Source organism: Podarcis muralis, chromosome 15, assembly GCF_964188315.1.
Source record: "Podarcis muralis chromosome 15, rPodMur119.hap1.1, whole genome shotgun sequence".
Lineage (NCBI taxonomy): Eukaryota > Metazoa > Chordata > Lepidosauria > Squamata > Lacertidae > Podarcis > Podarcis muralis.
Genome location: NC_135669.1, coordinates 35,956,499 through 35,980,817, shown reverse-complemented (window position 1 = coordinate 35,980,817; position 24,319 = coordinate 35,956,499). Strand labels below are relative to the sequence as shown.

The 24,319-nt window shown below is 45.5% G+C and overlaps 1 protein-coding gene across 1 annotated transcript in view; it reads left to right on the top strand.

Annotated features, from left to right (window-relative positions):
• The first annotated feature begins 863 nt into the window (after positions 1-863).
• WSCD1 (WSC domain containing 1) overlaps positions 864-24,319 on the top strand; it is a 41,443-nt gene continuing 17,987 nt past the window's right edge. Inside the window, exons 1-4 of the mRNA XM_028707991.2 lie at positions 864-1,269; positions 15,328-16,028; positions 19,051-19,165; positions 20,303-20,490. Coding sequence (XP_028563824.2) covers positions 15,602-16,028; positions 19,051-19,165; positions 20,303-20,490 — 730 coding nt within the window. The 5' untranslated portion in view covers positions 864-1,269; positions 15,328-15,601. The remainder of the gene's footprint in view (positions 1,270-15,327; positions 16,029-19,050; positions 19,166-20,302; positions 20,491-24,319) is intronic.

Genomic DNA, 24,319 nt, shown 5'->3' with positions numbered 1-24,319 from the left:
AACAGCTGGAGGCCCAAGATTGGGGAACACTGGTCTAAACGATCAAGCTGGGATATAAGAGTTCAGGTTGTCCTTAAGGTATCCTGGGCCCAAGTCATTCCAGCCTTTGAACCTGAACCCAGTAGCCTATGGCAGTGTTTCCCAACCTTGGGCCTCCAGCTGTTTTTGGACTACAACTCCCATCATCCCTAGCTAGCAAGATCAGTGGTCAGGGATGATGGGAATTGTAGTTCAAAAACAGCTGGAGGCCCAAGGTTGGGAAACACTGGCCTATGGACAGTCATTGCAGAGTTTTTAGCAGAGCTGTCACATTCTGCCAGCCACTGCCCTCCTCAGCTGCATTCAGCACCAGCTTGAACTTCAAGACCTGGACCAAGGGCAGCCCCACACAGAGCACATTGCAGCAATCCAGTCTGAAGGTTACCAAAGTATGGAATATAGGGGCCAACTCATTCCAGTCCAGATATGGCTGTAGCTGTTGAACCAGATGAAGCTGTATTACAATGATAAAAAAATAAAATAACAACAGCAAATAAAATTCATGCAGATTTACATTCAGCATAGTAATAGCATTAAGGCACTGCTTATGCAACTGTCATCTTCAGCAGCTTTGCAAAAACCCACGAAGAGAGGCAGAACAATTGTGGAGAAATTGCGGTCATAAGCGGTAGAAATGTTAACAGCTTCCTGGGGATGTTTGGGGAGGGGTGAAGCCTTTATATGCCATCAGACAGATCCAAGCTGCTGATATGGATGCCATTTCCTACTGTGTGTGTGTGTCCTTCTCATTCCTGTAGCTTGCAATGAAAACAGACAAGGCAGTGCTCTTATTTCCCTGAGTACCAAAGTCAACACAAGTGATATTTTGCATCCTGTGCTGCTGTACTGAACGGTGGCTGGGTGAGTCACTTAGGACCCTGGAGAGCTCCGGCTTGTGCAGTGGCGAAGCCCGGTCTGCAGTGAGCATGTGCGAAGTGGGTCTGCTCTCTTAGGGCTCGGTTAGTTACTGATATAAACAGCTGGAGGTATTCAAGTGCTGAGCTTAGAGACGAGCAGAGCTGCGAGAAGGAGGATGCAGGAGGATTACAGCTTCTGTATACTGAAATCTGGGTGGTAGAAGGAGGATTAACGGAGCAGGGCGCTGGGAGACGGATTGATCTGCTTCACAGAGCTGCAATACAGTTTTCTGGTAATATTTCGCTGGATTTGCGGAGGACTTTGCCTCTCTCAAATTGGAGTTCTGATTACATGCGCAACTATGTATGTGAGGTGAGTGTTCCTTCCCTTCTTATTGGCACGTTGAAAAGTGTTTGCAAATATCCATCCATCATTGCCTAAGTCAGAACTGAACAACTTTCTTTCTTTCTTTTCCTTCTTCCACCGTTGTTCCTGAGCCATTAGCAATTGCATGCATTACGGAGGCAGGTATCTGTGGGGTTGATGAAAATGATCCATGCTATCTCAAGCATGTGGTGTGTGTGTGTGTGTGTGTGTGTAGCAGGATTGTGTTGTGAAGATTGTGCTAGGAGGCTGAGCACTGTGAAGCCTGGATTTGGTATACTTGAAAAGGGAGATCATATATGTGTGTGTGTGCAAGAGAGACTGTTACCCCTGTGTTCTGAAGATCACAAGTAGAGGCCAGTGTTTCTCTGAACCCCCCCTACCCCAAATGCAAGCACATACATTTTTGCAGCACTTTATAAATAACATCTATCTCCATTTTTGCTTGGTTGCTATTGCAGATCTGTAGTGTCTCCCAAACCCTCAACCATAGGGCCTCTCGAACCATACATTTGGGATGATATTATTCCTTGCTGAAAGAAGAAGCCTTTCTGAAACTACCATTATGCAGAGCGTCATCTCACACGTTGCCCCTTAGAGAAAAACTTACTTCTGGCTGTCATGCCAGAACCATATTGGTTTGCAGAAATGATGACAAAGAAAGCAGCTTGACCTACAGTTCTTGGAGATCAAAGTGAGGAACCCATTTGCAAATAGGATTTCTTCCCCTTGGATTTTTCAAGATCTTAAGTTTTATCAGATTTCCTCTTTCTCAGCCTTCACTTAACCTCCTTTAAAAATAAAATAAAGACAGAAATCATAATCCTTTTGCACTGTATGTATACATTTGCCATAGCACAACTCCCCCCCCCCCCTGTGGCTATCTCTCTCTCTCAAACAACAGTGTGTTTTCATTTTACCCTATAATTTGGCAGTTTTGCCACTGACCTAGAAAATAAAAGTGTTGATGGCAAGGTTCACGAAAACAGGGATATCATTTCATCTCAGTTCATTTCGCTAAAGAAGGAAGGAAGCAGTTTTTAAGTCTCCAGTTTCTTCAACTCCAAGGGATTTGCTCCCCCCTCTCGATTTCAGACATCCTTATTTCCCCGGAGTAGCAGCATTGGTCTTGAAAGAGGATTGTGTTTCCTTCCTCAAAATGATCTTTGCAATTAAACTTTGGCTTTCCCAGAAGAGCCTAGCAAACGGATGTTTAACCTCAGATTTAGTGAGCAGACCATGGACACCCTTGGTTCGTTTTGATACCTGAGCCGAAGTGCTCTCCTGTCATTAGTACTGCTCTCCCTGCTGGGAAAGATGGTTTGATTGGTCCTTGAACATGGATCTTTTAAAAGGCTTAAGTATCTGGGTGGAAAAAGAACTTGTTGCCCTATTTCTCCCTGCAGCTGTCTACAGCCTCCTATGAACATTCCAGCCTCTGAAGGCATCATGATCTATCTCCTGCCCTCTGCCACCTCCATAGGCACCCAGGCACTCTCCCTCATCCCCAGTGTTCCTTCCAATTCTCCTGCACTGCTGCTTCAAGCCTCTTGCTCAGAATGACTAAGGCCTGATAGCCCTTTGCCACCTTGTTGTCTGTTGTGGGCCTTGCTGCAGCTGCAATCCCCCCAGGCCAGGACTTAGCACAACAGTTACCAGAAATGGCCAGATCTGCTTTGAATAGGGCAGAGTGGAAGAAACACCTGTTCTGGAGGGCAGCGAAACAGGTTCTCTAGATCTACTAGCCATAAAGACTATGATGTGCCTCCACAGTGGGAGGCTGTGTGCTTCTGAATATTAGTTACTTGAAACCACAGGAGACAAGAGTGTCCTTGCAGCCGGGTCTTGCTTGGGGGCCTCCCAGCAGAGACATGTGGTTGGCTGAAAGAGGTTGGAAAAGGGCCCAGAGTGGAAATGAAGCTTATGAGATATGGTGTGAAAAATGTAGGAACTAGAAATAGGATACAAAAGGCACGGGAATGTATAGAGTGTATCTCCCTTGCCCATGAGGAACATCTGTATTTAATAAGGTGATTCCAAAATACAACAGCATTCCTTATTTTTCTTCCTGGTGGTGGTGACTGGTGATATTTCTTGGCTTTATTCAATTTACGTTCCTAAGAATTTGGGCTGTGGTCAATTACCACTTTACAAGCTCATAAAGGGAGCCAGTGAACTGAGAAGCTTGTGAAACCCTGTCCGAGATCAGGGAGGAAGTTGGTAGCTACAATTACCAACTTCAGCACTGGATGCCACAAGGAGCAAATTCAGAACCGTGCTGATACCCACCATCAAATGGTATTCAGTGGCATATCACTTCAGGATATAGACATTCCGCATAGCCTTCGCAAACAATAGGCAACAGAACGGGAGGGCTTCCAGAAAGCATTTGGTAGACCATCATGGACCTCAAGATGGAGTAGACGAACTGTTTACATCACCTAACAGAGCTCAGTTCTGATTAACCCTGAATAGAACTCCCATATTCAGGGGCAGTGTACCTTAAGAGCACCAGATTCTGATGAACAATTAAAAAGGAGAGACCTTTTCCTTTATACCCTGTTCAAAGCCTTCCTAGAAGCATGTGATTGACCACAGAGGGAAATAAGTTGCTGGGCTAGACAGGTGAAATATACCCGGAGTCCTCAGTACATAACAACAGGCCTTTCATCTAATCCAGCAGGCCATACCTGAAACTCTGGAAAGCCACTGTCAATCAGTGTAGACAACTCACAGCTAGGTGGACCAATGGCCTGACGTGGTAGAAGGCAGCTCCCCATGTTCCTATTGGTAATATAACACTGGGCAGCGGCAAGCAACTTTTACATGCAAGCTTTCATAGGAGCAGTCTATCTGAGCAGTGCTAATGCGGAATGTTGGCAACAGTGTGTTCAGATTCGCTTTTGCGTCCTTCACTGGCTCTCCAATTCCATGCTCTACACTGTTGATCTGTAAGGGATAAAAGGATCCGTCAGTTTCACTTCTATCATTTTTCCAATCTGAAAGTCAGTTCCCCACATTTCTGCAGCAATTTGTGATCTTTTTGCTTGTTTACATCCTCATGTGTGTGTGTTTTTAGCATTATAGTGTGAATTTCTTCTAACACATTTTTTTGGGTGTGCAGTTTTGATTAATGTACACATTTTGGCAAGTAGTTTTCCTTAATATGAATTCATGTATGCTATTTCTACTAGTATCCTTCACCCCTAAGATATGCATTTTTGTAAACATTGTTAGGTTGGAAAACTGCATCACAGCATTCAGAAAAGTGTGAATCTCAAAGGATGGCTATGTTTCGGTTTTCATACTGTTTCAGAAGGTGGAAATTTGATAGATTTGGCTTTAAAATGCAAACTGAATTGAATTTATCCCCCCATCCCTACTCATGGATAAAACACTGCTTAAAACAACAACAAATCATTTTGATTTCACTGTACTTAGGATATTCTCTATATTACTTTTGAATGGTGTTTCTTTTTAACATAATCCACATACTGTTTTTTCATGTTGGTAGATAAACATCATGTGGGGAAAAAATCTTGATGGGTTTGGGTAGGATTTATCTTTCTTATAATATGGCAGGATAATAACTTTTAAGAAGTAGCATTGTTTTATTCTTACTGGTGTTTCTTTGAGCATTTGCATGGATATATTTTTACAGTTGTACGTCACATTGAGGCATTTCATGCAGTAAGCAACAAACAAAATTAATAAGACGATAATTTGTGGAAATTGCAGATTTCAGCAAAATGCTATTTATTTATAGACTGCTATTTCATAAAAAAAAATCAAAGCTCTTTACAACAAAAAAGACATAAAACCGTACTGTAAAAATCATATTTGAAAAGTTGAAACAGACGATTGCAGAAAGATGTGTTTTTAATTGTCTGCATAAGCCCTAGTGAAACAGGAAAGTTTTCAGCATGATTTTAAAAGTTGAAACAGAAGAAAAGTTTCCCAGAATGAGAACAACAGAACAGACCTAAGCCATACACAGCTGGCCTCTTGATATTCTCCACCTGATCTGTGGACAGAGGAACTGAAGGACACCATATCACAAATTTCTCCAGGTGGAGGATAAATTTTTCTAACAGTTTGTTGGGGCTGAGGGGAAGGGGGTCACCAGTACCGAAGGCAGAAGTAGCACAGGTTCTTTTGAGTACCCGAAGCTTCCCCAAATACACCTTTGGCAACCACTCCAAGCAGCAGCAACTACTGTACCAGCAACCTGGCCAATATTTTGTATTGTTTGCAGTGTCCCAGACCTTTAGCCTTGCTCCAAGTCATAGTTGGGGGCAAATGACAGCTGCCACAGAGAAAAGAAATAGTGGGGAATAGTGAAAGGAAATCCTTCAAAGTAGCTTTCTTTTTCAGCTCAACACTGGAACAGAATGCCCCAAGGGGTAGTGGGTTTCCCTTCACTGGGTGCATGGCAACCTATCAGGGAGATCATAGATGCAACCTATCAGGGATGTCATAGATGCAACCTGCATTATGGAACTTGCACTGAGGAAAGGGGTTTGACTACATGTTCTCTAAGATATCTTCCAATGCTACGATTCTATCCATGATGAGAACTCTGGGCTTTTCTTTCAACTTTAAAGGCACAACAGGAGGCTCCAGTTTTGATCAGTGCATTGAGGAAAAGTATATTACTTTGGGATCTTTCCTCCCACTCTATTATTAGAACTGGAAAGGGGGGGGGGAATAACCCACAATCAAGACTCTTGTCTTTTTCTCCTATGTAGGTCTAATAACACTTTTCGCTGGAGTGGCGAGGAATTTAGGTCGGTGGAATGGAATAGGACAGAGGTGGAGAACCTCCCTATTTGTCCAAGGGCCACATTCCCTTTTGCCATTGGTTGGGGGCTGCAGGAAAAATTGGGTGGGACAGTTGATTTGGTTGCCCTTTCTGCACCTTGTCCAGTGCTACAATAGTTTATTTGAGATACGCAGGAAGCTTCCTTATGCTGAGCTAGACCATTGGTTCATCTGTCTCAATACTGTCCACATTGACTGGCAGTGACTTCCCAAGGTTTCGGATAGGGAGTCTCTCCTGGAGATGCCATGAATTGGAACTAAGACCTTCTGCATGCAAAGTTGATGTTCTGCCTACAAATGGACTCAAAGGGATGTAAACATTGCCATCTTCATGTTCCATCTCTAGGTGGGTGGTGAATGCAGCTTGGCAGTAGACTAGTGTGCATCCATAGAAATGTGAACCAGGGCATCAACTTGCGCACAGTTTGCCATCAGGATCAGACCAGCGGCTCCTTATGTGATAACACTGCACTCTCTTTTTCTCTTTTTAACGTATGTTGACATCGTCCACCTTAAGTGCCTTCACTATGAACAGGCAAGATAAATATATAATTAGACTTTAATAAATGCATGCATACAGCCACACATGGACTTTAGGAGGATCTGAAATGTTGGAAGGCATCTCTTTGCTGCTGTAGATTTGAAGACCCAAACAGACTTGTTGAGAAACCCTGATAGGGTTATGTGAAGTATTTCCACCAGGAGAACAAAGGGTTAGTAATGCCCACACAATATAGTAATGCCCACCAACTCTGATGGCATTAGAAGAGCATTAGAATAATTCATGGCATTAAAAGAGTGGTAGACTAATGAATGGAGGAGGAGGAGGCTATCAGTGATTACTAGCACGACGGCTATGTTCTAGTTGCTGGGAATCACAAGGGAGAGTTGCTATTGCACATAGGTCCTGCTTGTGGGCTTCCTATTGGGGTTTCTGGTTGGCCATAGTGAGAACAGGATGCTGTCCTAGGTGGGCCTTTGGTCTGATCCAGCAGGGCTCTTCTTATGTTCTTATTACTGTTTGCAGAGATGCACATGGACACACATGGACATGTGCTAGCATATCTAACACCTAATTACAATCATGTCTTTTTCTCAGATTGTCCTCACGATGTTCAGGTACCCTACAATACCTCTTTGCAGCATGGCAATAACGATGACACTTTGTGTGAACATGTGCCCTCCTTGTCACTCACATGAAATTAGGCCTAAGAACATTGGCTACAACGCTGTGTTTTTAGATATTCCTATTATTAGACAATTGAGAGCCAGGAAATATTGATGATCTACTACTAATCCCCCAGAAATCTATTAGTGGATTATGGTCAAACTTCTGGCTACCCTTGATCTTATTCCAGCTAGCAGAAAATCTCCACAGTCTCAGGCAGAGGTTTGTTTGTTTGTTAAAGCAGCAGTACACACCAACCTCAAGATTTGGTTCAGATCTGTAGACGTAGCTTTTATGAAGCAGACTAATTTGTTCCAAATTTGTGATCTGTCTGACTTGACTCATGATTCAGGTCCAAATTTACCTGAGTGAAAAACAAATATTTGTATCCCACTGTTCACTATGAGGCGGAATTTAAAAACATCTACCTTGTTTTCCTCTTGACAGAAGTGGGTGAAATTTGCAGGCACAGGAGCCCCTCCAGAATGAATGGAACATGCCAAAATTACTGGCAGATAGCTTTTAGGGTTTAGTGTGAGCGTGCTGGCACCTTGAACTTTTATTTTTATACATTTTTTTAAAAAAGTCTAAACTTTTCCATTTTCTGTCGGAACTGGATGCAATTTGCATGCATGGTTGATGCTTCTGAGGGATGGAGCCTGCCAACTCCCAGAGTGACAATTGCAATGCTTTCTTCAACAAGGCTATAGACTTGACCCTTCCAGGGCAGATCACTTGGCCTCTCCCATTGTTTGGTGGGTAGTCAGTATTGAAAACTGCTGACATGAGAGAGGTGCCTCTGGGTCAGAAATCTGCCAAAGCACAGACAAATAGAGAGTCTTTAATTCTTTTGTTTTCTTGTTGTTGTTTGAAATAGGATTGGGTGGGTAATATAAACAGGAAATTATTGGAAAGGGTGAGAGGTAGGAGAAAGGAACCACCCTGTTCCAGAGAGACAGAATTTGCAATGGAGCAACAATTGCATGAAACAAAAACTATTTCACTCAACAGTCCTCACCCAAAGCATTGTGATTGGGAAGCCCAGATAAATTCTTAAAAGCTAGGCCTGTTCTTCAAAGCAAACTCTGCCTTCCGCACATTTCCCATAAGCTACTCCAGAGTGTTCCCCTTATACAGTGGTACCTCGGTTTAAGAACAGCCCTGTTTACGAGCTATTTGGTATAAGAACTCAGCAAAACCTGAAGTAATGTTCCAGTTAGCAAACTTTATCTCTGTCTATGAACAGAGGCCAAATGGTTGAAGGGCACCAGCAGCAGAAGGCCTCATTAGGGAAAGAGCCCCTCAGTTTAAGAACAGCTTCAGTTTAAGAATGGACCTCCGGAACGGATTAAGTTCGTAAACCAAGGTACCACTGTAGTCAGTTTGGTTTCACTTTTAGAGCAAAGGATGTCTGCAGCAGTTTTCCTCCTGCCTCTTTTTTGGGGGGCCCTAGGCAATAGGCCTGGGATCTGAGACTTTTGGGATATAGCATTGCCTCTCGGACTCAGGGTGCCTTGTTCCTATAGTGCTTCAACTCAGAAATGTAAACACACACACACTGAAGTGAAGGCATGAGACAGGAGTTGGTAATGCAGGTGAGCTGTGCAGGAGCAAGCTGGTAAGCATGCTCCAAGCAAGCTGCCGGCTAGCTCTACAGAGGCTCCTTTTATTAGCAGAAGTCAACAATTGGGAACAGTAGTGAAACCACCCTGAACTTAACGTATTTCCATCTAAGCACATTTCCAGCATTAGCAAATACACGTGTCAGCAGGTGCTTCCCTCGAATGTTCCCCCCAATACTTGATTAAGTCTGTGTTCCCCACCATGCCCCAGCCAAGTAATATGTCTAGCAAACAAATTGCGAAAGGACAAAAGGTCAAGGAGAAAACCCTGTTTTCTAGCCAAGAAGGCAAAAGGTCAGGGAAAGCAGGCATAATGCTCCGTGACATACTGATGCATGTCTGGTGCGAGGTTTGCCTTCGCAAAGCGGAGCATTACCTCTACAACACAAACCCTGTGGCACCTTGATTTGACTCAAGGTTATTGCACCCTTGTAATTTCCTGTCTTTCCACCTGATATCATTTTAACATTGGCAGTTGTCCATCAAGTCAAGCACTGTCTACTCTGGCTGGTAGTGGCTCTCCATTGGGTCAGGAAGGGTGAGGCCTTCCCTGCCACCTTCTGGGCTTCCTCTCAGCTAGAACTCCAGCCAGGCTCTCAATGCCTTTTTGCTTTGCTTCCCCTTCCTCCGCAGGTATAAGAAACTCTGACGCTTCAATGCCAACTGCTGTGTCTCTGCCCTGCAGTTTCTCATCTGTTTGATCAGGCCCCACTGCAGGAAGGAGAAATGGCAGGTCTTGTCTGGTTGCAAGCTCCCCTCTCAGCATTTATCCACCAGGAAGACCTGCTAGCCAGGGCTCTAATCCTGCATCCATATGGAGGGATGTACAGAGGGAAGTGGGACTGTCCCTGGTGGTCCTTCACAATTATGGTGATGATCATAGAATCATAGAATTGTAATGGTCAGTGGCGTAGCGTGGGGGGTGCAGGGGGGGCCGGCCGCACCGGGCGCAACATCTGGGGTTAGGGCAAATCCACAGGTTAGGGGGCGCAAATCCACGGGTTAGGGGGCGCAAATTACTTGCCTTGCCCCGGGTGCTGACAACCCACTCTACGCCACTGGTAATGGTGGGAGGGATCACACCCCCAGCAGTGCAGGAGTCACAGCTAAGCAATCATAGCTTTATCATGTTGTGACGGCTACACATCCTTCTGAAGGAAGGGTAAGCCAAAGCATCTAGATAAACAAACAAAATGCTCGGATTTGTATGTGAGCATGTTTTCCCCAGTTTGCTTTGGCTTCACGCTGAGTAATCTGCATGTACAAGTTATTATATTAATACTGACTTTCCTCCCCTAATAAAGCTGCAGGGGAAAAATGGATGTCTATATCCAGAAGGCAGGCTGGAAGCCAAAATCTATTTTGGTTAGGTCCTGAAATTATTTCCAAGCTTGAATACATTTGTTCTCAAAGAGAGCTGACAAAGTAGAAAAGCAAAATTAAATGGCTCCATAGGGTTGTTACACCCCTCTCTCCCAAATAAATTGTTGATAATGTTTTAATATATTGGCCTAAAGGTTTTCATTTATTTTAATGACAAGGATTACCATTTTAGGAGATCTTCTGGGTCCGTGCAATAGATCCTCTGTTAGGGGGATCTGCAACAAAATGTTCCAGTATACAGTGGTGCCTCGGGTTAAGTACTTAATTCGTTCCAGAGCTCTGTTCTTAACCTGAAGCTGTTCTTAACCTGAAGCACCACTTTAGGTAATGGAGTCTGCTGCTGCTGCTGCGCTGCCGGAGCACGATTTCTGTTCTCATCCTGAAGCAAAGTACTTAACCCAAGGTACTATTTCTGGGTTAGTGGAGTCTGTAACCTGAAGCATATGTAACCTGAAGCATATGTAACCCAAGGTACCACTGTATTCAGAAGTGCATTCCTACACCCTTTTAGAGGGTGTTGTAAGGCAGATATGGGGAACTTTTGACCCTCCAGATGTTGCTGAACTGCAACTCGCATCATCCCTGGCCATCGGCAGTGCCTTTTTTCTTGAAAAAAAAGTTGCCAGTACTCACCATGCAGTTGTTACAGTAAGGGCATGTTTTGTCATTGGCCACGACACCAACCTCCCCAGCCGCATTGCAGGGGGTTGGACTAGATGACACTTTGGGTCCCTTCCAATTTTGTACAGTGGTACCTCGGGATACAGATGCTTCAGGTTACAGATGCTTCAGGTTACAGACTCCGCTAACCCAGAAATGGTACCTCGGGTTAAGAACTTTGCTTCAGGATAAGAACAGAAATCGTGCTCTGGTGGCGCGGCGGTAGCAGAGGCCCCATTAGCTAAAGTGGTACCTCAGGTTAAGAACAGTTTCAGGTTAAGAATGGACCTCCAGAACGGATTAAGTTCTTAACCCGAGGTACCACTGTAGTTTCTCAAAGCCAGATGACCCCCCTCCCTCCCATCCATTACCTTGCTGCACTGACTCATGGTTTTGGCACCTCCGGTGGCTCCTGCGCCCATCCCACCATGCCCATCATGCGCATTGCCAGTGAGTTGACCCGGGTGCACATGGATAGCAGCAGAGTGCAGTGCACTGGCAGTGACCAGGCAGGGCTTTGGCTCATGCCATGACTCCCCATGAGGGAGGCAGGCGGGGAGGTGCCGGTAGTGCATAACAGTGAGTATTATCAGAAAAAAGCACTGGCCACCAGTCACACTTTCTGGGCTGATAGGAGTTGTAGTTTGGAGAGCCAGTGGTTCCCCACATCTATTTTATAAGATGCATTAAATCAGGGTTTCCCAGACTTGGGGCTCCATCTGTTTTTGAACTACAACTCCCATTATCCCTAGCTAGCAGGACCAGTGGTCAGGGATACTGGGAATTGTAGTCCAAAAACAGCTGGTGAAGCTGACCTGTCTGTTACTTCACTGGGGATTTTTGCCTTTGCAGCAGCTGCTGCTGCCTGCAAGTTGCCTGATGTGTCAAGGATGAGCCCACACCAAGAGAAGTGGAAAGTCCACTTCTGCATTGCAGGGGGTTGGACTAGATGACCCTTGGGGTCCCTTCCAACTCTACAGCTCTATGATTCCAGCAGCAAGGACCCCCTTGCCCCATGTCTTCAGGCAAAGTACTTAGAGACAGCAGTTGCTGGAGTGGTCAAGGCTGGTCAGCAAGTGAAAAAACTCAGTCTCCAAAGCAACTTGTCCAGCCAAGGAAATGACCATCATGCAAATGAAACATGAACGGTCTGGTTTTCTCTTTGCTCTGCTCTGCTTTTGCACGAGCTGGGCTCCTTGGAAACACCAGAGCAGACGCTTGGCCAGGAGACAGCTTTCGTTTGTTATAAAAGAGGTTAAAGGTTACCAGGAGCACAAAAAGTGTTTTTCTCTTTCAAGAACAATCCTGCCACTGTGTGACTCACGATAACAAAGAGCCCAGTGAGGTCTTAGTGCTGACTAGAGATGCCTGACAAACCTCAGGCTTGAGGGGTGGTGGCGGGGTGTTTTTAATGACACTGCGTGGATGCCTGTTCAAAATTTCCACCTGCTCAAATATATGCAGAGAGCTACTTGCTCAGACCTCAAGCCGTATCCTAGAATAGCAAGCAGTCCACTTTCCTTTAGGGGCTGACCTCTGACCCTCCTGATGTTGTTAGATTGCAGGTCCCCTCATCCCTGACCATTTGCCAGGCTGCCTAGGACTGATGGGAATCAAAGATCACCAACATCAGGGGGGCGACAGATTAGCCACCCCTGGTTTAAGTAGTGATGTTTTCCTCTTATCACCCACTTTCCCATCATCAACTGACCAAGCAGAGCTGCTCTTAGGCTTAAGGACAAAACATTACACTGTCCCTCCTAAAAAAGATAAAAGATAAGATGTGGGGAACCCTTGGTCCTCCAGATTCCCCCCACCTGCTCTAAAAGGTGCTTGTTATGTCTACATATTCTCCAGCTGTTTTCATTGATTAAAGGCCATCCTGATTTCCTATCTTTGGGAAATTACTGTCCAGATTTTGACCCCCCACACACTTTCCCCCTTGCTATTTGAGAATGACATATTCAACTGCTGCTAGCGTAAGATGCTAGCATTGCCATTTTTCAGGGTTCAGCTTTCTCTCATCTCCACAATGTCAATGAACTCATCCCTGACACATCAGGCAACTTGCAGGTAGTAGCAAGTTCATGTTGCCTCCAATGTGCATGCATAGAAATTTGGGGTGTAAGAAGCCCGTGATTTCCATTCCTACCTGTATTCATCGCAACCAGTCCTGTTTTCTGTTTCACTGGAGTTCAGTTTCTGCCAAATGCTACGTTATTAATTTTGCTGCCCACTATTTAAGCTAAGTCTCCCAACTTAATGTAGCTACTCACCCAACTTATGTAACTGGCATACAATTCAATGTAAAGGAAATGTCAAAACAATGTAAAAAACAGTCAGTAATCATGCATTGTTTGCCGACTTCAAAGCAACGATGCCAGTGAATAGTAATCATATTCGCTTGACTGATTCCCGTTCCTGAGCACAAAAACTGCTTCAATTTCTACTCCTTTTTGCATTTTTACTGGAATTCTATGCCATCCCTAATAGAAATGCATGCACATGACCACTAAGGTACCATGTAGCGCTCCGTCTGCCATTTACATTAATTCACTTCAGCGCTGTCCTCTCAGCTATTTTGGAAGGGAGATTTAGGATGCAGCCCTGAGGATGCGCATTTGTGTGTGTGAGGGGATTAATGATGATTAAACTGCCTCCTCCAATCTGCTTGCACCAACAGGGTGGAAGTGAGCCTTCCTCCCTCCTTTTTTTTTTTTTTTACTTTTACAGTTTCTTCCCATTATTCCCAGTGGGAGAGAAATTAATGGGATGGAACTATGCCAGCTCCAGAGCTGGCATGTTTCCCTGCCTGGTTTGCAGGCATGTTTGAGGTCTGAGAAGGCATTGCATCCTTCAGATCCAAGCCTTCCCTGGTCCAGCCTCAAACCACTACCAGCATACACCCTTTGTGGCCTTACCAGTGTAGGACCTCAGAAGTTTGGATAGAAATAGGAGGTAAGCAGATTTTGGCTAAGTATTAGGAGAAGCCTCCAGTGGTAAAACTTGAGTGACAGTGGAGCTGACAGCCTCAGAATAATAATAATAATTTATTATTTGTACCCCGCCCATCTGGCTGGGTTTCCCCAGCCCCTCTGGGTGGCTTCCACAGAAACCAAAAATACACTAAAATCACACATTAAAAACTTCCCTGAACAGGGCTGCCTTAAGGTGTCTTCTGAATGTCAGGTAGTTGTTTATCGCTTTGACATCTGATGGGAGGGCGTTCCACAGGGCGGGCGCCACTATCGAGAAGGCCCTCTGCCTGGTTTCCTGTAGCTTTGCTTCTTGCAATGAGGGAACCGCCAGAAGGCCCTCGGCGCTGGATCTCAGCGTCCGGGCAGAACGATGGGGGTGGAGACGCTCCTTCAGGTATACTGGGCCGAGGCCGTTTAGGGCTTTAAAGGTCAACACCATCACTTTGAATTGTGCTCGGAAACATACTGGGAGCCAATGTAGGTCTTTCAAGACCGGTGTTATGTGGTCTCGGCGGCCGCCCCTAGTCACCAGTCTAGCTGCCGCATTCTGGATTAGTTGTAGTTTCCGGGTCACCTTCAAAGGTAGCCCCACGTAGAGCGCATTGCAGTAGTCCACGCGGGAGATAACTAGAGCATTCACCACTCTGGCAAGACAGTCCACGGGCAGGTAGGGTCTCAGCCTGCGTACCAGGTGGAGTTGGTAGACAGCTGCCCTGGATACAGAATTGACCTGCGCCTCCATGGACAGCTGTGAGTCCAAAATGACTCCCAGGCTGCACACCTGGTCCTTCAGGGGCACAGTTACCCCATTCAGGACCAGGGAGTCCTCCATACCAGCCCGCAGTGAGTTCTCCTTTGCTAGACGTATTTAATCACAGTGTGTTGTTGCACCCTGCAACAGGCAGGGAACTGGACTAGTTTCCCAATGGTAGAGAACATGCTTTCACATGTTTACAGCGGGGATAGCCAATATGGTGCCCTTGAGAAGTAGCTGTTCCCCTCATTCCTGGCCATTAGCCATGCTGTCTGGGGCTGGTAGGAGTTGAAGTTCAACACCTGGAGGGCACCCCACTGACTACATCTGCTTCAGGGCCTTGGGTTGATCCCTGGCAACTGCAATTAAAGAGTCCCAGGTGTGTTTCTAGGAGTGTACATTTCGTCTATTCCCCAAACTTTCCAAATTGGAACCTCCCTTTTAATTTGAAGCAAAAGAGAAACAGTGTGTTGATGCAGCTGAAGATCTGTGTTCTGCTGCTTTGCAACCCCCAATCAGCCATTCTTGTGGGATTATTGTCTTTAAAGTGTAGAATGATAAACAACAGATGGGGGAGTGTTTCACTCAGAGGAAGGGCGCACGCCATGAGAACAAATCACTGCGCTTCGGAACTGAACAGATTTTGCTTTAATATTGCAGATCTGGGGGACTCTGAAATGTGAAGCACTGCAACAAGGGCTGTGAAATGTGACGTGTTGCTTGTGATGGTCAGCAACAGTAGTTCAAGGATCCTTAAAGCACCAAAGCATCCTGAATACAGAGGAATATGGATCTCCATCCAACCGTGATAGTGGAAGAAAGCATTTTTGAGAGAGGAAAGGTTCCAAGATAATGAGATGGACCTGTGGGAGGAATGAATGAGAAGCCTAGCGGTGTGCTAAAGGCGTGAGGAGCCCAGGTTCACAGCAAGGGTATGGCCAAACCTTTTTTCAGACCACAGAAGTTTCTTCGGAGGACCCAGTTTCTGCTTTTCTTCCTCACTGCAGCTTATCTGATGGCTGGTAGCCTCCTGCTACTGCAGCGATCCCGCTTTGTCCTCCAGCAAGGTTTCCGTGGGGCATCTGGGAACCAGGCCCTGCCAGTTGTGGACTCTTTGGTAGGTGCTGGGAGCGCAGATACAAGACCTGTGCAAAACACTCATTTGACTCCTAAACTTCTAGTGAACATGGATGCATTCCATGGACCAACACCGGACCAGAAGTATGGGCCGCGGTGGCTGATGTCCAGAAACTCTGAACTGAGGCAATTACGAAGGAGATGGTTTCTTCGGTTTGTAAATGAACAAGAACCAATGCAGTCTGTGGGAACGAAGAGGCTGAAACACACATCCGAAAGCAAAGGTAAGTGGCTTTCTAAAGATGTCAGTGGTGGCTGATGCTCATTTGGACTGGTTGGGCAAAAGTCAGGGCACCCAAATAGGAGATAGAAAGGGTGGTTGTTAGGGGGTGCAAAATTTCCACACCTGGTGCTACCTTAGTACAGCTGCCTGCTTCTGTTGCTGGGCTCTATTGAAAATGGTTTCTCCATGCAAACCAGCAAGTGACCTCTCCAGACAGCAGAATGACTCTTCTTATTTCTGTGGCTGCAATCTCCTGGTTAACACAGACAATGTTAGGCAGTTGAATGTGCATGTGTACTCTGTCTGTTTCCTTCCCTCCAACCCCCCTCCATATGGCCCCAGCCAATGGCAACCTACGCTATGCCACTAATAAGAAGTGAAGCAAAAGCCAACGACAGGCAGAGACCTCTAACTCCAGTTTTGCCCCCAGCCTCCTCCCTGCTGAGTTCTATGAAGGCAACACTGGGATTGAGGAAGAGAAAGCTGGCAGGCAGTGCTACCCCTTGTCGTGTTTGCAAGTAAGAAGGTATGAAGGTGGAGATTGGCTTAGGACAAGCGGAGGTTAGTGAGTGCAGTAACTGACTAACCACCAGTGAATAATAGAGAAGTTGAAATTGGGATATGCATTATCTAAATCAGGCATAGGCAAACTCAGCCCTCCAGATATTTTGGGACTACAATTCCCATCATCCCTGACCACTGGTCCTATTATCTAGGGGTGATGGGAGTTGTAGTCCCAAAACATCTGGAGGGCCGAGTTTGCCTATGCCTGATCTAAATTATCAGTGGAGATCCTTTTGCCCTGCTAGAACTCCAACTCCCATCAACCCTAGCCAGCATGGTCAATCGCCAAGCAGAGCCACCTTGTGACTGGTTGCTATTAAAACTGTCAGGCAGGTGAGGGTTGGCTGAGGGCAGACTGAGATTGGTGGGCAATGCCTCATTCATCCTAATGGATCAGCTTCTCTTTGTATCTGATGAGACTGCTGCAGAGTTGTCAAATCCAGTGGGACTGAGCGTTTTTGCACCTCTAATAATGTTTTTTTTGGGGGGCAGGCCCCCACAATGTTTCCTACCACCAGGGGGCGGAGGAGGCCAAGCACAGAACTGAGTGTGGCTTCTGTGGCAGGCTCCTCCTCTTCCTGTCATTAAAGGCTGCCAGAGAGAGAGGAGAAGGAGCCGCTGTGCCCTGTGCTTATGACTCTGTCCCCTGGCTCCTCCCAAAACATCATGTGACACCATGTGACGTGTGCATGACATCACGCAGTATGCCCGGCCTGTGTGACAGGTGTGAAATCGAATACATGACCAGGCCCCCTCAGTCTTTGGTGCAAGTTGGTGTCTTTGCTCCACAGTCTCAGGCCCCAACAGCAGTATACATTTTAAGAAGTATCGTACCACTTGGAACAGTCATGGCTTCCCTTGAGATCATTCTAGGAAGCAAAGCTTGTTAAAGGTGCTGAAAGTTGTCAGGTGACCTTTGTTTCCTTTATAGGGCTACAATCCCTCATCCCAGAGAACTCTGGGAATTGTAGCTCCTTGAGGGGGATACTGGGGGAGGCTCAGTTTATCTGCAAAGGGGAAAAATTAGTCCTGTGAAACACAACCCAAAGAAACATAAAGAAGCTGTCTCTAGCTTCTTCTTGCCTGCACCTTTTAACTGGGTTATTGTGGGCGTCTGTTCGCGCTGTACGAACTTCCTAATTGTACATTTGCAAATTGCTCCTTGTCTCAACATCTTATTTCCAGAGTTCTGCTTTTTCCTTGTATATATATAATGTGTGTGTGCGTGCATGTCCGCGCATGTGTGCGCACAATCCTGGAACCATACAATTATCTGCTTATTCTGAATCAATCTGTGGAACACCATCATTCAATATACTGACTGAATTGTATACTTGGGACACCTGTGCAAATCTGGTTCCCCAACCATAAGGAGACAGCCTATCTTTGTATTCTTTCTTAGTGAGTAGATCTTGCTTAGAATGTGAATGAGCACATTTGGCTAGGGAGCAAAAAAAATGAATGGTTTACACCATCCCAAATAACACATTCAGTCATCAGGAATATGTTGTCTGAACAGGACAAAAGTCACCACTCCTCAACCCAACCCAACCCTTCATTTACTGTTAGCTTCATGGCTCCAGGACCCACCCCCCTTTTAAAAAAAGTTTAAAGACAAAGGTGAGCAAGAGGAGACAAAGGTGCATAAAAATTAGGCACGATGTGGAGAAAGTGGATCAGAAGAGTTCTTTCCCCCTCTCTCATAATGCTGGTGGACATCCAATTCAGCACAGACAAAAAGACTTCACGAAGCACTATGTAATTCACTACAACAAGATATGATGATGGCCACCAACTTGGATGTCATTTAAAGGTGATTAGACCAATTTTAGAAGGGCTAGCAAGGCCAGAGCTCAGGGATGATGGGAGTTGTAGTCCAACAACATCTGGGGACCCACAGGTTGAGAACCGCTGAATTTGACCAATTAAATGGCCAGTAGCCATGACTGCTATGTTCTACCACCACTGTCAGAACGCCATATGCCCTTGAATCCTAGTTACTGGGATTCACAGGTCCCGGTCACACACAGGTTCTGCTTGTTGTTGTTGTTGTTTAGTCATTTAGTCGTGTCCGACTTTTCGTGACCCCATGGACCAGAGCATGCCAGGCACTCCTGTCTTCCACTGCCTCCTGCAGTTTGGTCAAACACATGCTGGTAGCTTCGAGAACACTATCCAACCATCTCGTCCTCTGTCGTCCCCTTCTCCTTGTGCCCTCTGCTTGTAGGTGTCTCATTTGGGCATGTGGTCAACATCTGTGAAAACAGAGCGGTGGATTAGATTCCAGCACCATGGAGTGGTTTAAAAGTCATTACATCTTCTCGGGGAACTAAGACCACAGGAGCTGGGGCAGGATATACATATCTGGCAGTGAGGGTGGAGGAAACCCTTACATTTGCAATCAAATGTTCCAGTCTACAATATTATTTCAAACACTGTGCTATTTTCATCTACTCAAGGCACTTACATTGGATGCTTCGGTGATGATTCCAGGGAGAGGACTCTGAAAGGTGCTGTGTTTTATGACTTGAGAAAAATGACTATTTCTCACTGCCAGGAAGCATGCTCTGAGAGGTAAAATATATGTACATCTTTCTCTATATAAATATATTTGTGTCTTTCGTGCGTTTACATCTCTTTTCCAGAATTCAAGGGAACTTCAAATTCCATTCGCTTAAGAAAGGAACTTACATATATTATTTCATTCCGTTTATTCATCTGTTGGTTTGTTTCATTGTTGTTCCTCCCACCTTTCATGGACAAGCGATCCCGGGGCAGGTTATGCAGTACCACAAAATCAAACATCAAAACACAAGAATAGATCAACAAAACATTAAAAGAGGATAAAATCTTCTTCTCAATATTGACACCCCTGGCCTCCCAAATCAACACCGCTCTCAGTCAGTAGCCTGGAGGAAATGGCAAGTTTTTAGCTGGCACCAAAACTAAGCAGTGCCATGTCCTAAAGAGAAAGGCTTTCTGCAACTGGGAGGTGGAAGGGGTGGTGGTGGTGCTGCCATGACCAAGATTCTTTCTTGAGTTTCTTAGCCATGAGCATCACTCAGAGATGGGTGCTAGCCAATGCGCCTCTGAAAAGCAGGTGGGGAGAGCATTATTGTGCTCAAGGACTTCTCTGGTTGGTGACTGAGAACAGAATGCTGCACTAGATGGGCCCACTGGTCTGATGAGCAGAGCTCATATTTTGTCTTCAAGCCTCAGCAGGACAATCCTGGTAGAGGTATTCTCATTCAGATAACTGGGTCTTAAGTCTTGTAGGGCTTTAGAGGTCATCACTATAACACTGAACTTTCCTCCACAGCATGCAGACTCTTCAAAACAAATGCTACAAAGTTCCAGCTGGCTGAACCAATCAGGACATTTTCAGCCACATTCTGTGCCAGTTGAAGCTTCCAAACCATAAAATCATAGAATTGTAGAGTTGTAGAGTGCTCTGAGGAACATCTAGGCCAATCCCCTCCCTGCAATTCAGGAATATGCAGCTGTCCCACACAGGGATCAAACCTGCAACCTTGGTGTTATCAGCACCAAGTTCTAACCAACCGAGCTATCCAGAGCACCTCATCTTTAAGGACAGCACTGCATACACTATGTACAGCTCTGCTATAAATTAAATGCCATGATGTGCTGAGTCGACATTTGCTACAAAACTGCTGGATTTTACAGTGAGGGGGTTCGTTTTGTCCCATCTAGGGCTTACACCTATGCTGGCTTGGAGTATGGAGCAGAATGCTATTGTGGAAACAAGTTGCCCACAACTTTGGCAAAGCAGGAGGAGTGCAACAATGAATGCAAAGGAGAGAAAGGAACCATCTGTGGAGGCATCAACAGGCTATCTGTTTATCGTGTGGAGGAGCAGCCATGGGCTGGACCAAAACGACGTAAGTGATGTAAGGCTCTTAAGTGAGTATTTGCTACCAGCAGGGGTGGGCAGCAGAACGCCTGCTCCCCTCGTGTCTTCCATTACAATGACAGCATGGATCAGGGGCGACATGGGGATTCTCCTTCCGTTGCAGGCAGTAGGGACTGGTGCCCAGAAGGCAGGGAGACCAACAGCAGGGGGAGACAGAGACAATGACAGGCAGAGCTGAGTAATTCTAGTTTAGTTCCATCCTCCTCCCTGCCAAGTCCTACAAGGAGGAGGAGGAGGGTGACAGCCACTGCCACCTGCTGGTCTAGCTGCAAGTAAAAAGGCAGGCAGGTGGAGGCTGGCTAAGGCAGTGCCCCACTTGCCATAATGAATCAGCCTCCACTCATTGGAGAGATTCCCATTATATTTGTTGCATGTTCCACGGGCCTCCTTCCACCAGAGAGCTGACAATTTTCATGAGTCTGGTGGCAGGTCCAGCATTAGAGGAAGGAAGAATTCAGCGCTGTTCAAGATCCACACTCTTAACACGTCCACAGCCAGTCTCTGGAAACCCCTGGCCCTGTGTTTACATCTCCTACCATCGCTGCTCATTTCCCTACCCTCTCTGAGCACACAAGCAGTGATATGAAAGGGGAAATATAGTTGTTTTGTTCCCCAGGGTTGTTTTGCTATCTGTGTGCCGTGTACCTATATGAGCAAGTTCTCCACTGGCAGAGCCAGGTGGGGCCAGACAGTTGCTCTGCAGAGAATCCCCTTTGCTTTAACTGTGGTAGAAGGCACCAAGTTTGGAGGGACTCGGTGTTTGGGTGGCTTTAAAAGAGGATTAGACAAAATCATGGAGGAAAATAAGGCTATCATTGGCTACCATCCATGATGGCTATGTTCTACCTGCAGAGCAGAGAGTGCTCTTGTGCTCAGGTCCTGCTTGTGGGTTTCCAACAGGCACCTGGTTGGCCATTATGAGAACACAATGCTGGACGATGGACCATTGGCCTGATCCAGCTGGTAATAATAATAATAATAATAATAATAATAATAATAATAATAATAATAATTTTATTATTTATACCCTGCCCATCTGGCTGGGTGGCTTCAAAAAAAATATTAAAATACTGTAATACATCAAACATTAAAAGCTTCCCTAAACAGGGCTGCCTTCAGATGTCTTCTAAAAGTCTGGTAGTTCTAAAAGTCTGGTGGGAGGGCGTTCCACAGGGAGGGCGCCACTACCGAGAAGGCCCTCTGCCTGGTTTCCTGTAACTTGGCTTCTCGCAGTGAGGGAACCACCAGAAGGCCCTCAGCACTGGACCTCAGTGTCCGGGCAGAACCATGGGGGTGGAGACGCTCCTTCATATATACTGGACCAAGGCCGTTTAGGGCTTTAAAGGTCAGCACCAACACTTTGAATTGTGCTCGGAAACGTACTGGAAGCCAATGTAGGTCTTTCAAGACCAGTGTTATATGGTCTCGGCGGCCGCTCCCAGTAACCAGTCTGGCTGCCGCGTTCTGGATTAGTTGTAGTTTTCGGGTCACCTTCAAAGGTAGCCCCACGTAGAGCGCATTGCAGTAGTCCAAGCGGGAGATAACCAGAGCATGTACCACTCTGGCGAGACAGTCTGCAGGCAGATAGGGTCTCAGCCTACGTACCAGATGGAGCTGGTAAACAGCTGCCCTGGATACAGATTTGACCTGTGCCTCCATGGACAGCTGTGAGTCCAAAATGATCCCCAGGCTGCGCACCTGGTCCTTCAGGGGCACAGTTACCCCATTCAGGACCAGGGAATCCTCCACACCTGCCTGCCTCCCGTCCCCCAAAAACAGTACTTCTGTCTTGTCAGGATTCAATCTCAATCTGTTTGCCGCCATCCATCCTCCATCCTCTTATGACATCTAGAAATAGCATTAAGATTTCAAACTATCTTTTTAAGATGACACCATGGAAAAACAAAAACAGGGACAACGTGAGGGTAGTGAACCAGGACAACAATCTACCTGGGACAGACCAGAAAACATTTCTAGTCTCTGGTTCAAAAGCAACAGCTGACACAGTTCTGTCTGAGAACTAGGCCTGTGTCCATAGTCTATGACTTGCCCTTAAAGTACGATGATAAGATGTGTGGAAATGAGCATCCTCAAAATCACAGTTGGATGCTGAGATAGAAACAGGCACTCTCTGCTGCTGGCCCCAGTCCTTTGCATTTGGTAACAAAAGGGACATTCTTTCTGAATGTGGAGGCCCCAGCTCATAAGCATTTGAAAGGAATTCCAGGAGATGTTGAACTGCAATCTTACTGACCACTCATTTGCAAAGTGTCAAAACCAGTTCATGATAAGTTCATGGTGATTTTGGAGGGCACCTCTGTATTTTTCCACCTCTTCCCACTGGTGAAGGAATTGGTTCTCAGCTTAAGATCAAAGCAGGAGTTGGCCGCATTGCTGGCATGCCTTCTTGTGAGCTTTCATTCTCGTATTCCTGCCTCTGCCTCAAATGCAAGAGGTGGACTTTGTTTGTAGATTGAAATCTTGCTGGAGTGTCAGTAATCCAGGGCTTCATTTCTTTGGTTCCCATGGTTACAGGGACTCTTTATAAGCAGCAAGAGTGAAGCAAAGCAAATCAGTGGAGCTGAATGGAAAGACCATAATGGGGGTAGAGGGAACAATGGGGGGGGTGCTGATTCACATTGAGGGGGCCAGAAGCCATTCCCTAGTTCTCATGACACTCTCCATCTTCTTCTTTTTTAAAGAATAATTTCACTAAGTTTTCAATTTTACATTTCCAAATAAACATTTTACAAACTTAAATATATCCAGTGACTTCCCTTCTTCTCCTTCCACGGTTCATTTTACATATCATACATCATATTTTGTTATAACTATTCAAATCAGTTTTCCATTTTTACATCCATCAAAAATTATTTGTTCAATTTATCTTAGTGCTGCCAGCGTTTTCAGCTGTGTATACAGTTATTTTCCATATATTCAATAAATGTTTTCCAATCTTCTTTCAATGTATGTTCTTCTTGCTCTCTTATTCTTTTCTTAAATCTGCAAGTTCTGCATATTCTGTCAATTTAAGTTGCCAATCCTCTTTAGTTGGGACCTCGCTCACTTTCCATTTGGGGGCTAACAAAACACGGGCTGCAGTTGTTGCATACATCAATATCCTTTTCTGACACCTAGGAATTTCAGTCTGTGTTATTCCCAACAAAAAACGACTCTGGGTTTTTTGGGGGGGAAAGTAGTTTTAAACATCCCCCCCAATTCATTATAAATCATTTCCCAATATACTTTTACCTTTTTACATGTCCTTTGCCTTTGATTATATGGATACCATCACCAAACAGGACAAAGGAATTCCAAAGGATTTGGGGAGAAAATCAATCTTGCTTGCATTTTAATGTGAAACCACCTGATTTGCACTTCTCAAATCATCCCACACTTCACACACCCCTTTCCTTCATAATCTGCACTTCTCTAAATTTGGCAATGCAGCTCTGCAGCTCAACTTGGGGCTTAAACCCACAACCATGGGCTTAAATGCCACATGCTCTACCAATTGAGCTACATTGGAAAGTGCAAATTAGGTAAACTCACCTTTAAATGTGAACTGAATTTAACTTCTTCCCCAACCCTAGCTTCACAATCCGTATGGGATCATTTTGTCTGGGTGGTTAAGCATTCCAAGTAAGTCTTCCAGCTCGAGTTGGTCATTGGCACATCCTGAGAAGCTTCCAGACTAGAATGGATCTCATCCTGACTATGACTGGTTCTCATTTCCCAGCTGCCACCCAGCACGGACATTGCTTCTTGATTGAGAACTTGGAATTCAACCCGTTTTT